Raw genomic sequence first — 13,738 nt, 5'->3', positions numbered from 1 at the left:
AAACAGGTGATACATTTCCTTTTATGCCCTCTAATAATATAGTCCTTTTGTCTCAGGTAACTTTCTACATGGTTATCAGCACCCAGGGAATTACTCTAGAGACCACCGAGTTGGAAGTAACGCTAGAGCTGGCTACGTAAGTCACTGTCTGATGTAATGTTCAGTAGAATATATGAGTGTAGGTTATAAAAAAGAACAAGAAATGATTGCTTTGTGGAAGACCACGGTCTGGAGGAGGTGCATGGAGTGGAACGGTGCCAGCCCACTCAAGTCCACGGCGCTGACAAAGATCTCTGAGCACAGACCAGCGCTCAACCACCTACATGTCTTCGGAGCTTTAGGCCACGTTCAGACGTTCAGTATTTCCTCAGTATTGTACATTAGGAAATAGGAATGGAACAATCAGAGTATACAGTAATAGAAACACGTGCACAGCTTTTGCATTTTTTACCCACTCCTGATTTTTTTTATGGAGATAAAAAAAACTCAGGAAATACTGAACATGTGAACGTGGCCTTAGACTTTGACTAGAGTGGCTGCATGATCCACGACCTGGCACTCAATTCATCTTCTGGTTGCAGTTTTGCATCCAGGAGAGTATAGTAGAAATAGGTCCCCAGTTCTGGCAATACCTGGGGGTCCTAAAAAAGGATATAAGAAATCTCAAGCCAAAATTGTCTGGTACCACTTATCATGGTTTTCGTGGATTACCAGACTTGACTTTACCAAAGTCTCCAGCTCCCAGACAATGCTAAAGGCCCAGAATAGATGGGACCAGGGCTCCTGTTTTTGGTTGTTTGATCAATGCGGCATTAGCTGGATTTCTATACTTGTGTCTTGTAGGATAAGTGAGCAGAAAAATCTGACTTCTGTGTTTGCCAAAGCCAAAGTGATTATTGAGCTTCCTCTGTCTGTCTCCGGGTAAGTACAAATGATGATTAAAAAGCCCAAATCCTATTACTCGGACATGCATCAATTATTTAATAGAATTATATAGATAAAGTGCAATATTGCTTGCCACAAAGCTCATGTAATATTGAGAGGGACCTTGCTGTCTTCTGTTACAGGGAGGCCACACCTAATAGACTGTATTATAGCGGGGAGGTAAAGGGCGAGTCTGTGATGAGGAATGAGGAGGACGTGGGCAGCCCTGTAGACATTGAAGTTACCGTAAGTTTACTTGTTACATATAGTCATGTATTCACATTGTCCCATGTACTTACCTGTTAACTTCTTCAGGTAATGTTCACAAGCTGTGGAATAGTTGCATATTTTCGGTGTGGAGTGCATCGCCACCTCTGTCCACAGGTTTCTAGTGGTATTGCAGCTCAGTCCCATTGATTTCAATGAAGCCAAGCTGCAACACCAAGCCCAACTCACGGACAGATGTTTTTGCAATCTTGAATTAAGCTGCTAATGGTGAATGGAATTTTTTTGGATATCGTTATGAATAAAAAAATCTACAGTATGTGCATGTACAGTACCCTGATTGGACAGCTGTCACCTTCATTTATTTATTTCTAGCATTTACTGAGATTGGTTCTTGGTTCTGGATATAGATGTGGACGCAGTGGATTCATGTCTCTGCTTTGGTCTTGCGTGCACCCTTCATTCATGGCTTATGGAGTTGCCTTATAGGGTGGCCATAGAGGTGAATAATTTACCTTCATCTAGTTCTGTAGGAATCAAGCATAAAAAAATTGTGGCTTGTTCTAACGGCTCTGTGCACACTAAGGTATTGTCCATTAAAGGCATTGACTGTAGGTAAAGATACACAAATAAATATGCCGTTCGAAATGACATGTATAGCAGGACTGTATCTTATAACACAAGCATGGTTTCTATTATATGCTGTCAGATCTGAGAAAATACAAGATTGTTTAGGACTATGGAAAGCCTGTTATTACTGTTATTATCTGTCGTTTTCAGAGAGCTAAAAAGTGTCTCTTAGACCCATCTCAAATGGTCATTTCTGACACCGCGTATCAAAACAATGAATTTGAGAGAAAGTAAGATCAGTTAAAGATGTCCTTCCATTGGTTTTACCATGTTAAACTGGCTACATCACAGACTAGAGCTGATTAAAATGTCAATTTTATTTTTTAATATCTCCATTGCATAGATATTAGCTTGTAAAGTTTACTTTCCAAATGTTGCTAAGGCTACTTTCACACTAGCGTTTTCTGCAATCCGTCACAATGCGTCGTTCTGCAGAAAAAATGCATCCTGCAAAAGTGCTTGCAGGATGCGTTTTTTCCCCATAGACTTGCATTGACGACGCATTTGCGACGGATTGCCACACGTCGCATCCGTCGAGCGACGGATGCGTCGTGCTTTTGCGGACCGTCGGGAGAAAAAAACTCTACATGTAACGTTTTTTTCTCCTGACGGACCGCTTTTTCCGACCGCGCATGCGCGGCCGGAACTCCGCCCCCACCTCCCCGCACCTTACAATGGGGCAGCGGATGCGCCGGAAAAATGCATCCGCTGCACCCATTGTGCAATGCAGCAAACGCTAGCGTCGGAATCATTGCTAGTGTGAAAGAAGCCTAAGACAAGGGGGCATTACCTTTTCTGAGGGTGTTGACTTTTCCCCCTGTATGACGTTGACCAATCATAAGCAGGAGACATCATGCATGGGAAAAAAGGCCACGATCCCAGAGAAGCTTAGAACTGTTTTTTTCTGGGTGAGACATGTAATGATACACAGTCCAGCTCTCCTCCTGATCTCTACACCTTCTGTGTACAGTGCAGCAGAGCTGTGTCATTAAAAACAGCTCTAGCAGCTTTAATGTCAAATTTCATCTGCAATCAGTGCAAGGGGAGGACTAGTACAGCAGAGCTCACAGTCTCATGGGAAGAGAGCTGCAGATGCAGAGGGGTGTTTGTAATGACATACTGATCTGTTCTATGAGCAAAAAGCGGAAAAAGGATTGGTACTTGAATACAACTTCCTTTTATTTAATTAAAAACAGGGATATCCATGATTAAAAAAAATACGGAGTGATTCTTACGCGCTTCTGACATAACTGCCCTTAGTCATAGAATGATATTGAAAATCACTGTGCAGCGCCCCAGAGTCCTGGTCGTTGCAGTAATGTTATTCTTCCACCAGGGGGAGTGATGTTACATCTGAAGACAATGAAGGAGATCTTCTGTCCAGGTATCACAACCACAATACACACTTCACACTCCAGGCCGCCAGGGGGAGCCATGCTTCTATCTATTAGGGCACTCCTCACAATTAGGTAAAACTGGGGGTCTGGACAAAAAGTTAGAGAGTCTGAAGGAGGAGAGCACACAGAGGTCTGTGGGAGAACGAGGGTTCACGGAGCTGTGCCTGCCCCACGTGCAGCAGCATCCAAAGAAGGAGACATTGAAAGGAATTGTGTTGCAGTGAGTGAGAAACGAAGTCATAGTAAAAGGAGAGGAATATCAGGGGGAGACCAGCTAGAAGCAGGCTGCCTCCTTCTGAAGCGCAGTAACCGGTAACCAGAACACCGAGGGTGCAAGGATCTCTATGCTTTACTTCAGAGACTCGCAGGACAGTTGATTCCATGTTGGCTGCCCGTCCATATACCTGTTGTGAATTCTGGTCTTGGGCTCCCTCCGGTGGTTATGAGTGGTAGTGCTGCTGTCTTTGGATCGCAGCATTTATCAGGTGTGTCCACTTTTTGCAATTTGGACTGGGCTATTTAGTCTTGCTTTATCCTTTAGTCAGTGCCAGTTGTCCATTGTTTTTGGAGGATTCACATCCATACCTGGTCTCTCCTGTTTGCTGTTCTTTTCAACAAAGATAAGTTCTGGCTTTGTTTTTGCTATCCACAGGCTGTGGACCTTATAGTTCAGTGCATTTTCATGTTTTGTCTTGTCCAGCTTTGTCTGTGAAGGATTTTTTGCAGCCAAGCTGTGTCTCTGGAGATGCAGATTTACCCTCCATGTCTTTAGTCAGATGTGGAGATTTGTATTTTCTGTGGTGGATATTTTCTAGTGTTTTAATACTGACCGCATAGTACTCTGTCCTATTCTTTCTTTTTAGCTAGAATTGCCTTCTTTGCTAAATCCTGATTTCAGTCTGCGTATGTCATTTCCCTCTCTTCTCACAGTCAATATTCGTGGGGGGCTGTCTATCCTTTGGGGATTTTCTCTGAGGCAAGATAGTTTTCCCGTTTCTATCTTTAGGGGAAGTTAGCTCTTAAGGTACCGTCACACTAGACGATATCGCTAGCGATCCGTGACGTTGCAGCGTCCTCGCTAGCGATATCGTCCAGTGTGACAGGCAGCAGCGATCAGGCCCCTGCTGTGCTGTCGCTGGTCGGGGAAGAAAGTCCAGAACTTTATTTCGTCGCTGGACTCCCCGCAGACATCGCTGAATCGGTGTGTGTGACACCGATTCAGCGATGTCTTCACTGGTAACCAGGGTAAACATCGGGTAACTAAGCGCAGGGCCGCGCTTAGTAACCCGATGTTTACCCTGGTTACCATCGTAAAAAAACAAACAGTACATACTTACATTCAGCTGTCTGTCCCTTGCCGTCTGCTTCCTGCACTGACTGCTGGCCGTAAAGTGAAAGTGAAAGCACAGCACAGCGGTGAGTCACACAGCGGTGACTCACTGCTGTGGCTGTGCTGTGCTTTCACTTTACGGCCAGCAGTCAGTGCAGGAAGCAGACGGCAAGGGACAGACAGCTGAATGTAAGTATGTACTGTTTGTTTTTTTACGCTGGTAACCAGGGTAAACATCGGGTTACTAAGCGCGGCCCTGCGCTTAGTTACCCGATGTTTACCCTGGTTACCGGGGACCTCGGGATCGTTGGTCGCTGGAAAGCGGTCTGTGTGACAGCTCTCCAGCGACCAAACAGCGACGCTGCAGCGATCCGGATCGTTGTCGGTATCGCTGCAGCGTCGCTAAGTGTGACGGTACCTTTAGGCTGTGTCGAGGTGTCTAGGGAGTGTTAGGTACATCCCACGGCTACTTCTAGTTGCGGTGCTAAGTTCAGGGTTTGCGGTCAGTACAGGTACCACCTCCTCCAGAGTACGCCTCATGCTGCTCCTAGGCCACCAGCCCATAACAGTACAACTGGCCAACAATGAGTTAAACGCATCTCAGAAGAAGGGAAGGAAAGTGCTGAGCCATTTTTTTTTCTGTAGTCTGTTTTGTCTTTCCTTCCCTCTTTACCTCTGGGTGGCTCAGGAGTTAGGCGCTGGCATGGAGGTTCAGGAATTGGTTTCTCGTGTGGAACAACTTGCTGCTAGAGTACAGGGTATTTCCGATTATATCATTCAGACTCCGGCTTTAGAGCCTAGAATTCCAACTCCTGATTTGTTTTTTGGGGACAGGTCCAAATTTTTGAGCTTTAAAAATAACTGTAAACTGTTTTTTGCTCTGAAACCCCGTTCTTCTGGTGATTCCATTCAGCAGGTTAAAATTGTTATTTCTCTGCTGCGTGGTGATCCTCAGGATTGGGCATTTTCCCTGGAATCTGGGAATCCTGCTTTGCTTAATGTAGACAACTTTTTTCAGGCGCTAGGGTTATTGTATGATGAACCTAATTCAGTGGATCATGCAGAGAAGACCTTGTTGGCCCTGTGTCAGGGTCAAGAAGCGGCAGAATCGTATTGCCAGAAATTTAGAAAGTGGTCGGTGTTGACTAAATGGAATGAGGATGCCTTGGCAGCAATTTTCAGAAAGGGTCTTTCTGAATCCGTTAAAGATGTTATGGTGGGGTTCCCCACGCCTGCTGGTCTGAGTGATTCTATGTCTCTGGCCATTCAGATTGATAGGCGCTTGCGCGAGCGCAGAGTTCTGCACACTGTGGCGTTGTCCTCCGAGCGGAGCCCTGAGCCTATGCAGTGTGATAGGATTTTGTCTAGAGCTGAACGACAAAGATTCAGGCGTCAGAATAGGTTGTGTTTTTACTGCGGCGATTCTGCTCCTGTTATTTCTGATTGCCCTAAGCGTACAAAGAGAATCGCTAGTTCTGTTACCATCAGTACTGTACAACCTAAATGTCTGTTATCTTTGACCTTGATCTGCTGATTATCGTCATTTTCTGTCATGGCGTTTGTGGATTCAGGCGCCGCTCTGAACTTAATGGACTTGGAATTTGCCAGACGTTGTGGTTTCCCCTTGCAGCCTTTGTGGAACCCTATTCCTTTAAGGGGGATTGATGCTACACCGTTGGCTATAAATAAACCTCAGTTTTGGACACAGCTGACCATGCGCATGGCGCCAGCCCATCAGGAAGATTGTCGTTTTCTGGTGTTGCATAATTTGCATGATGATATTGTGCTGGGTTTTCCATGGTTACAGGTACATAATCCGGTATTAGATTGGAAATCTATGTCTGTGACTAGTTGGGGTTGTCAGGGGGTTCATGGTCACGTTCCTTTGATGTCAATTTCCTCTTCCCCCTCTTCTGAAATTCCTGAGTTTTTGTCAGATTTCCAGGATGTATTCTGTTGTGAATTCTGTGGCTGAGTTCACTTCTGTGGTCACAAGTGGTATTGCAGTCTCTGGGCTTCCTCCCTCAGGTGTTTTGGTGAGCTCGTTGGCTGCCTTGCTATTTAGCTCCACCTGAGTCTGTCTTCCTTGCTCCTTGTCAATGTTCCAGTGTTGGATCTGAGCTACTGCATCTTTCCTTGGGCCTGCTGCTCTGCTAGATAAGTGCTTCTACTTTGTTTTCTGTTTTTTCTGTCCAGCTTGCTATTAACTTTTGCTGGAAGCTCTGAGAAGCAAAGGGGTGCACCGCCGTGCTGTTAGTTCGGCACGGTGGGTCTTCTTGCCCCTTTGCGTGGTTTTCGTTTTAGGGTTTTTTGTAGACTGCATAGTTCTCTTTGCTATCCTCGCTCTGTCTAGAATATCGGGCCTCACTTTGCTGAATCTATTTCATTCCTACGTTTGTCTTTTCATCTTGCTAACAGTCATTATATGTGGGGGGCTGCCTATTCCTTTGGGGTATTTCTCTGAGGTAAGTCAGGCTTGTATTTCTATCTTCAGGCTAGTCAGCTCCTCAGGCAGTGCCGAGTTGCATAGGTAGTGATAGGCGCAATCCACTGCTGCTTATAGTTGTGTGAGGATAGATCAGGTACTGCAGTCTACAGAGATTCCACGTCTCAGAGCTCGTCCTATTGTTTTTGGTTATTGCCAGATCTCTGTATGTGCGCTGATTACTGCACACTGTGTTGCCTGATTGCCGGCCATAACAGTACAAGGAGCCACACCAATGATTCCCAATAGAGGGAAAAAAGAAATCCTGACATCATTTTTTTTTTCTTAGCTCTGTCTTCAGTCTTTTTTTCCCCCTAGACATTAGAGTGCTTCAGGACACAGCTGTGGACATGGATATTCAGGCTCTGTGCTCCTCAATGGATAATCTCGTTGTAAATGTACAAAAGATTCAAGATACTATTGATCAGAAATCGATGCTAGAACCAAGAATTCCGATTCCTGATTTGTTTTTTGGTGACAGAACTAAGTTCCTGAGCTTCAGAAATAATTGTAAGCTATTTTTGGCCTTGAAACCTCATTCTTCTGGTAATCCTATTCAACAGGTTTTGATTATTATTTCTTTTTTGCGCGGCGACCCACAGGACTGGGCGTTTTCTCTTGCACCAGGAGATTCTGCATTGAGTAATGTTGATGCATTTTTCCAGGCGCTGGGATTGCTTTACGATGAGCCTAATTCAGTGGATCAGGCTGAGAAAAATCTGCTGGCTTTATGCCAGGGTCAGGATGATGTAGAAGTATATTGTCAGAAATTTAGGAAGTGGTCAGTACTCACTCTGTGGAATGAATCTGCACTAGCGGCTTTGTTCAGAAAGGGTCTCTCTGAAGCTCTTAAGGATGTAATGGTGGGATTTCCTATGCCTGCTGGTTTGAATGAGTCTATGTCCTTGGCCATTCAGATCGGTCGTCGCTTGCGCGAGCGTAAATCTGTGCACCATCTGGCGGTATTGTCTGAGAGTAAACCTGAGCCTATGCAGTGCGACAGGACTATGACTAAAGTAGAACGGCAAGAACACAGACGTCTGAACAGACTGTGTTTCTATTGTGGTGATTCAACTCATGCTATTTCTAATTGTCCTAAACGCACTAGGCGGTTCGATAGCTCTGCCGTTATTGGTACTGTACAGTCCAAATTCCTTTTGTCCATTACCTTAATGTGCTCTTTGTCATCGTATTCTGTCATGGCGTTTGTGGATTCAGGCGCTGCCCTGAATCTGATGGATTTGGATTATGCTAAACGTTGTGGATTTTTCTTGGAGTCTTTGCGGTGTCCTATTCCGTTGAGAGGAATTGATGCTACACCTTTGGCCAAGAATAAGCCTCAGTACTGGGCCCAGCTGACCATGTGCATGGCTCCTGCACATCAGGAAGTTATTTGCTTTCTGGTACTGCATAATTTGCATGATGTGGTCGTGTTGGGGTTGCCATGGCTACAAACCCATAATCCAGTATTGGATTGGAACTCTATGTCGGTAACCAGCTGGGGTTGTCAGGGAGTACATGGTGATGTTCCATTTTTGTCTATTTCGTCATCCATTCCTTCTGACATCCCAGAGTTCTTGTCGGACTTTCAGGATGTATTTGAAGAGTCCAAGTCTGATGCCCTACCTCCGCATAGGAATTGTGATTGTGCTATCGATTTGATTCCTGGTAGTAAATTCCCTAAGGGTCGTTTATTTAATTTGTCCGTACCTGAACACACCGCTATGTGCAGTTATGTGAAGGAGTCCCTGGAGAAGGGACATATTCGCCCATCGTCGTCACCATTGGGAGCAGGGTTCTTTTTTGTAGCCAAGAAGGATGGTTCGCTAAGACCGTGTATTGATTACCGCCTTCTTAATAAGATCACTGTTAAGTTTCAGTATCCCTTGCCATTGATTTCTGACTTGTTTGCTCGGATTAAGGGGGCTAGTTGGTTTACTAAGATTGATCTTCGTGGTGCGTATAATCTGGTGAGAATCAGGCAGGGAGATGAATGGAAAACGGCATTTAATACGCCCGAGGGTCATTTTGAGTATCTGGTGATGCCGTTCGGACTTGCCAATGCTCCATCTGTTTTTCAGTCTTTTATGCATGACATTTTCCGTGAGTATCTGGATAAATTCTTGATTGTTTACTTGGATGACATTTTGATCTTCTCAGATGATTGGGAGTCTCATGTGAAGCAAGTCAGAATGGTTTTCCAGGTACTGCGTGCTAATTCCTTGTTCGTGAAGGGATCAAAGTGTCTCTTCGGTGTGCAGAAAGTTTCATTTTTGGGGTTCATCTTTTCCCCTTCTACTATCGAGATGGATCCGGTTAAGGTTCAGGCCATCCAGGATTGGACTCAGCCGACATCTCTAAAAGTCTGCAGAAATTCCTGGGCTTTGCTAATTTTTATCGTCGCTTCATCTGTAATTTTTCTAGCATTGCCAGACCATTGACCGATTTGACCAAGAAGGGTGCTGATTTGGTTAATTGGTCTTCTGCTGCCGTGGAAGCTTTTCAGGAGTTGAAGCGTCGTTTTTGCTGTGCCCCTGTGTTGTGTCAACCTGATGTTTCTCTTCCGTTCCAGGTCGAGGTTGATGCTTCTGAGATTGGTGCAGGGGCGGTTTTGTCACAGAGAGGTTCTGGTTGCTCAGTGTTCAAACCATGTGCTTTCTTTTCCAGGAAATTTTCTGCTGCTGAGCGTAATTATGATGTGGGCAACCGAGAGTTGCTGGCCATGAAGTGGGCATTCGAGGAGTGGCGTCATTGGCTTGAGGGTGCTAAGCATCGCGTGGTGGTATTGACTGATCATAAGAACCTTACTTATCTTGAGTCTGCCAAGCGCTTGAATCCTAGACAGGCCCGTTGGTCGTTATTTTTTGCTCGTTTTGATTTTGTGATTTCATACCTTCCGGGCTCTAAAAATGTGAAGGCGGATGCTCTGTCTAGGAGTTTTGTGCCCGACTCTCCGGGGTTATCTGAGCCGGCGAGTATCCTCAAGGAAGGAGTCATTGTGTCTGCCATCTCCCCTGATTTGCGGAGAGTGTTGCAGAAATTTCAGGCTAATAAACCTGATCGTTGTCCGGCCGAGAAACTGTTCGTCCCTGATAGGTGGACTAGTAAAGTTATCTCTGAACTTCATTGTTCGGTGCTGGCCGGTCATCCAGGAATCTTTGGTACCAGGGAGTTGGTTGCTAGATCCTTCTGGTGGCCATCTCTGTCACGGGATGTGCGTGCTTTTGTGCAGTCCTGTGGAATTTGTGCTAGGGCTAAGCCCTGCTGTTCACGTGCCAGTGGGTTGCTTTTGCCCTTGCCGGTCCCGAAGAGGCCTTGGACACATATTTCGATGGATTTCATTTCTGACCTTCCCGTTTCTCAAAAAATGTCGGTCATTTGGGTGGTCTGTGATCGCTTTTCTAAAATGGTCCATCTGGTGCCCTTGGTTAAATTGCCTTCCTCCTCTGATTTGGTGCCTTTGTTCTTCCAGCATGTGGTTCGTTTACATGGCATTCCTGAGAATATTGTTTCTGACAGAGGTTCCCAGTTTGTCTCGAGGTTCTGGCGAGCCTTTTGTGGTAGGATGGGCATTGACCTATCTTTCTCCTCGGCCTTCCATCCTCAGACTAATGGCCAGACCGAACGAACCAATCAGACCTTGGAAACATATCTGAGATGTTTTGTTTCCGCTGACCAGGATGATTGGATGTCATTTTTGCCGTTGGCTGAGTTCGCCCTTAATAATCGGGCCAGCTCGGCTACCTTGGTCTCTCCATTTTTCTGCAATTCTGGGTTCCATCCTCGTTTCTCTTCAGGACAGGTTGAGTCTTCGGACTGTCCTGGTGTGGATTCTGTGGTGGACAGGTTGCAGCAGATCTGGACTCAGGTAGTGGACAATTTGACCTTGTCCCAGGAGAAGGCTCAGCTTTTCGCTAATCGCAGACGCCGTGTGGGACCCCGACTTCGTGTTGGGGATCTGGTTTGGTTATCTTCTCGTCATATTCCTATGAAGGTTTCCTCTCCTAAATTTAAACCTCGTTTTATTGGTCCGTATAGGATTTCTGAGATTCTCAATCCGGTGTCTTTTCGTCTGACCCTCCCAGACTCCTTTTCCATACATAATGTATTCCATAGGTCGTTGTTGAGGAGATACGTGGCACCTATGGTTCCATCTGTGGAGCCTCCTGCCCCTGTTTTGGTGGAGGGGGAATTGGAGTATATTGTGGAGAAGATTTTGGATTCTCGTGTCTCTAGACGGAAACTCCAGTATCTGGTCAAATGGAAGGGTTATGCTCAGGAAGATAATTCCTGGGTTTTTGCCTCTGATGTCCATGCCCCAGATCTTGTTCGTGCCTTTCATGTGGCTCATCCTGGTCGGCCTGGGGGTTCTGGTGAGGGTTCGGTGACCCCTCCTCAAGGGGGGGGTACTGTTGTGAATTCTGTGGCTGAGTTCACTTCTGTGGTCACAAGTGGTATTGCAGTCTCTGGGCTTCCTCCCTCAGGTGTTTTGGTGAGCTCGTTGGCTGCCTTGCTATTTAGCTCCACCTGAGTCTGTCTTCCTTGCTCCTTGTCAATGTTCCAGTGTTGGATCTGAGCTACTGCATCTTTCCTTGGGCCTGCTGCTCTGCTAGATAAGTGCTTCTACTTTGTTTTCTGTTTTTTCTGTCCAGCTTGCTATTAACTTTTGCTGGAAGCTCTGAGAAGCAAAGGGGTGCACCGCCGTGCTGTTAGTTCGGCACGGTGGGTCTTCTTGCCCCTTTGCGTGGTTTTCGTTTTAGGGTTTTTTGTAGACTGCATAGTTCTCTTTGCTATCCTCGCTCTGTCTAGAATATCGGGCCTCACTTTGCTGAATCTATTTCATTCCTACGTTTGTCTTTTCATCTTGCTAACAGTCATTATATGTGGGGGCTGCCTATTCCTTTGGGGTATTTCTCTGAGGTAAGTCAGGCTTGTATTTCTATCTTCAGGCTAGTCAGCTCCTCAGGCAGTGCCGAGTTGCATAGGTAGTGATAGGCGCAATCCACTGCTGCTTATAGTTGTGTGAGGATAGATCAGGTACTGCAGTCTACAGAGATTCCACGTCTCAGAGCTCGTCCTATTGTTTTTGGTTATTGCCAGATCTCTGTATGTGCGCTGATTACTGCACACTGTGTTGCCTGATTGCCGGCCATAACAGTATTCGATGAGCCCAAATCCAGTTCCCTTCCACCGCATAGGGACTGTGATTGTGCTATTGACTTGATTCCAGGTTGTAAGTTCCCTAAGGGCCGACTTTTCAACCTGTCTGTGCCAGAACATGCCGCCATGCGGAGCTATATTAAGGAGTCTTTGGAGAAAGGGCATATTCGGCCATCTTCTTCACCATTGGGAGCAGGTTTTTTTTTGTTGCCAAGAAGGATGGCTCCTTGAGACCCTGTATTGATTATCGCCTCTTGAATAAGATCACGGTCAAATTTCAATACCCTTTGCCTTTGCTTACTGATTTGTTTGCTAGTATTAAGGGGGCTAGTTAGTTTACTAAGATTGACCTTCGAGGGGCATATAATCTTATTCGTATTAAGCAGGGTGATGAATGGAAAACTGCATTTAATATGCCCGAAGGCCATTTTGAATACCTTGTGATGCCATTCGGACTCTCTAATGCCCCATCTGTGTTCCAGTCCTTCATGCATGATATCTTTCGGAGTTATCTTGATAAATTCATGGTTGTATATTTGGATGATATTTTGATTTTTTCCGATGATTGGGAGTCTCATGTGAAACAGGTCAGAATAGTATTTCAGATCCTCCGTAATAATGCTTTATTTGTGAAGGGGTCGAAGTGCCTCTTTGGAGTGCAGAAGGTTTCTTTTTTGGGCTTCATTTTTTCTCCCTCATCTATAGAAATGGATCCGGTTAAGGTTCAGGCCATTCATGATCGGATTCAGCCCACATCTGTGAAGAGCCTTCAGAAATTCTTGGGCTTTGCTAATTTTTATCGTCGTTTCATTGCCAACTTCTCCAGTGTGGTTAAACCTCTGACCGTTTTGACGAAGAAAGGCGCTGATGTGACGAATTGGTCCTCCGCGGCTGTTTCTGCCTTTCAGGAGCTTAAACGCCGATTTACTTCTGCCCGTGTTGCGTCAGCCGGATGTTTCTCTTCCATTTCAGGTTGAGGTTGACGCATCTGAGATTGGGGCAGGGGCCGTTTTGTCTTAGAGGAATTCTGATGGTTCCTTGATTAAACCGTGTGCCTTCTTTTCTCGGAAGTTTTCGCCTGCTGAACGCAATTATGATGTTGGCAATCGGGAGTTGTTGGCTATGAAGTGGGCATTTGAGGAGTGGCGACATTGGCTTGAGGGGGCCAAGCACCGTATTGTGGTCCTGACCGATCATAAGAATCTGATTTACCTCGAGTCTGCCAAACAACTGAATCCTAGACAGGCTCGATGGTCCCTGTTTTTCTCCCGTTTTGATTTTGTGGTCTCGTATCTTCCGGGTTCTAAGAATGTTAAGGCTGATGCCCTCTCTGGGAGTTTTTTTCCTGATTACCCTGGGGTTCTTGAGCCGGTCGGCATTCTGAAGGAAGGGGTGATTCTCTCTGCCATCTCCCCTGATTTACGACGGGTTCTTCAGGAATTTCAGGCTAATAAACCTGACCGCTGTCCAGTGGGGAAACTGTTTGTTTGTTGTCGGTTATCTGGGTGGTTTGTGACCGGTTTTCTAAGATGGTTTATTTGGTACCTTTGCCTAAATTACCTTCCTCTTCTGATTTGGTTCCGTTGT

General features: G+C 45.7%; 1 protein-coding gene across 3 annotated transcripts in view; it reads left to right on the top strand.

The window, feature by feature from the left end:
• The window catches only part of ITGA7 (integrin subunit alpha 7), a 312,111-nt gene that overhangs the window by 265,036 nt on the left and 33,337 nt on the right, over window positions 1-13,738 (top strand). For all 3 annotated transcript variants that reach the window (XM_069758371.1, XM_069758370.1, XM_069758369.1), the window contains 3 exons: window positions 57-136; window positions 844-921; window positions 1,068-1,170. In XM_069758371.1, the coding sequence (XP_069614472.1) occupies window positions 57-136; window positions 844-921; window positions 1,068-1,170 (261 nt within the window). The remainder of the gene's footprint in view (window positions 1-56; window positions 137-843; window positions 922-1,067; window positions 1,171-13,738) is intronic.

This window comes from Ranitomeya imitator, chromosome 3 (genome assembly GCF_032444005.1).
Source record: "Ranitomeya imitator isolate aRanImi1 chromosome 3, aRanImi1.pri, whole genome shotgun sequence".
Classification (NCBI taxonomy): Eukaryota; Metazoa; Chordata; class Amphibia; order Anura; family Dendrobatidae; genus Ranitomeya; species Ranitomeya imitator.
Note: the sequence above shows the minus strand (reverse complement) of the source record. Positions and strands in the feature narration are given on the sequence as shown.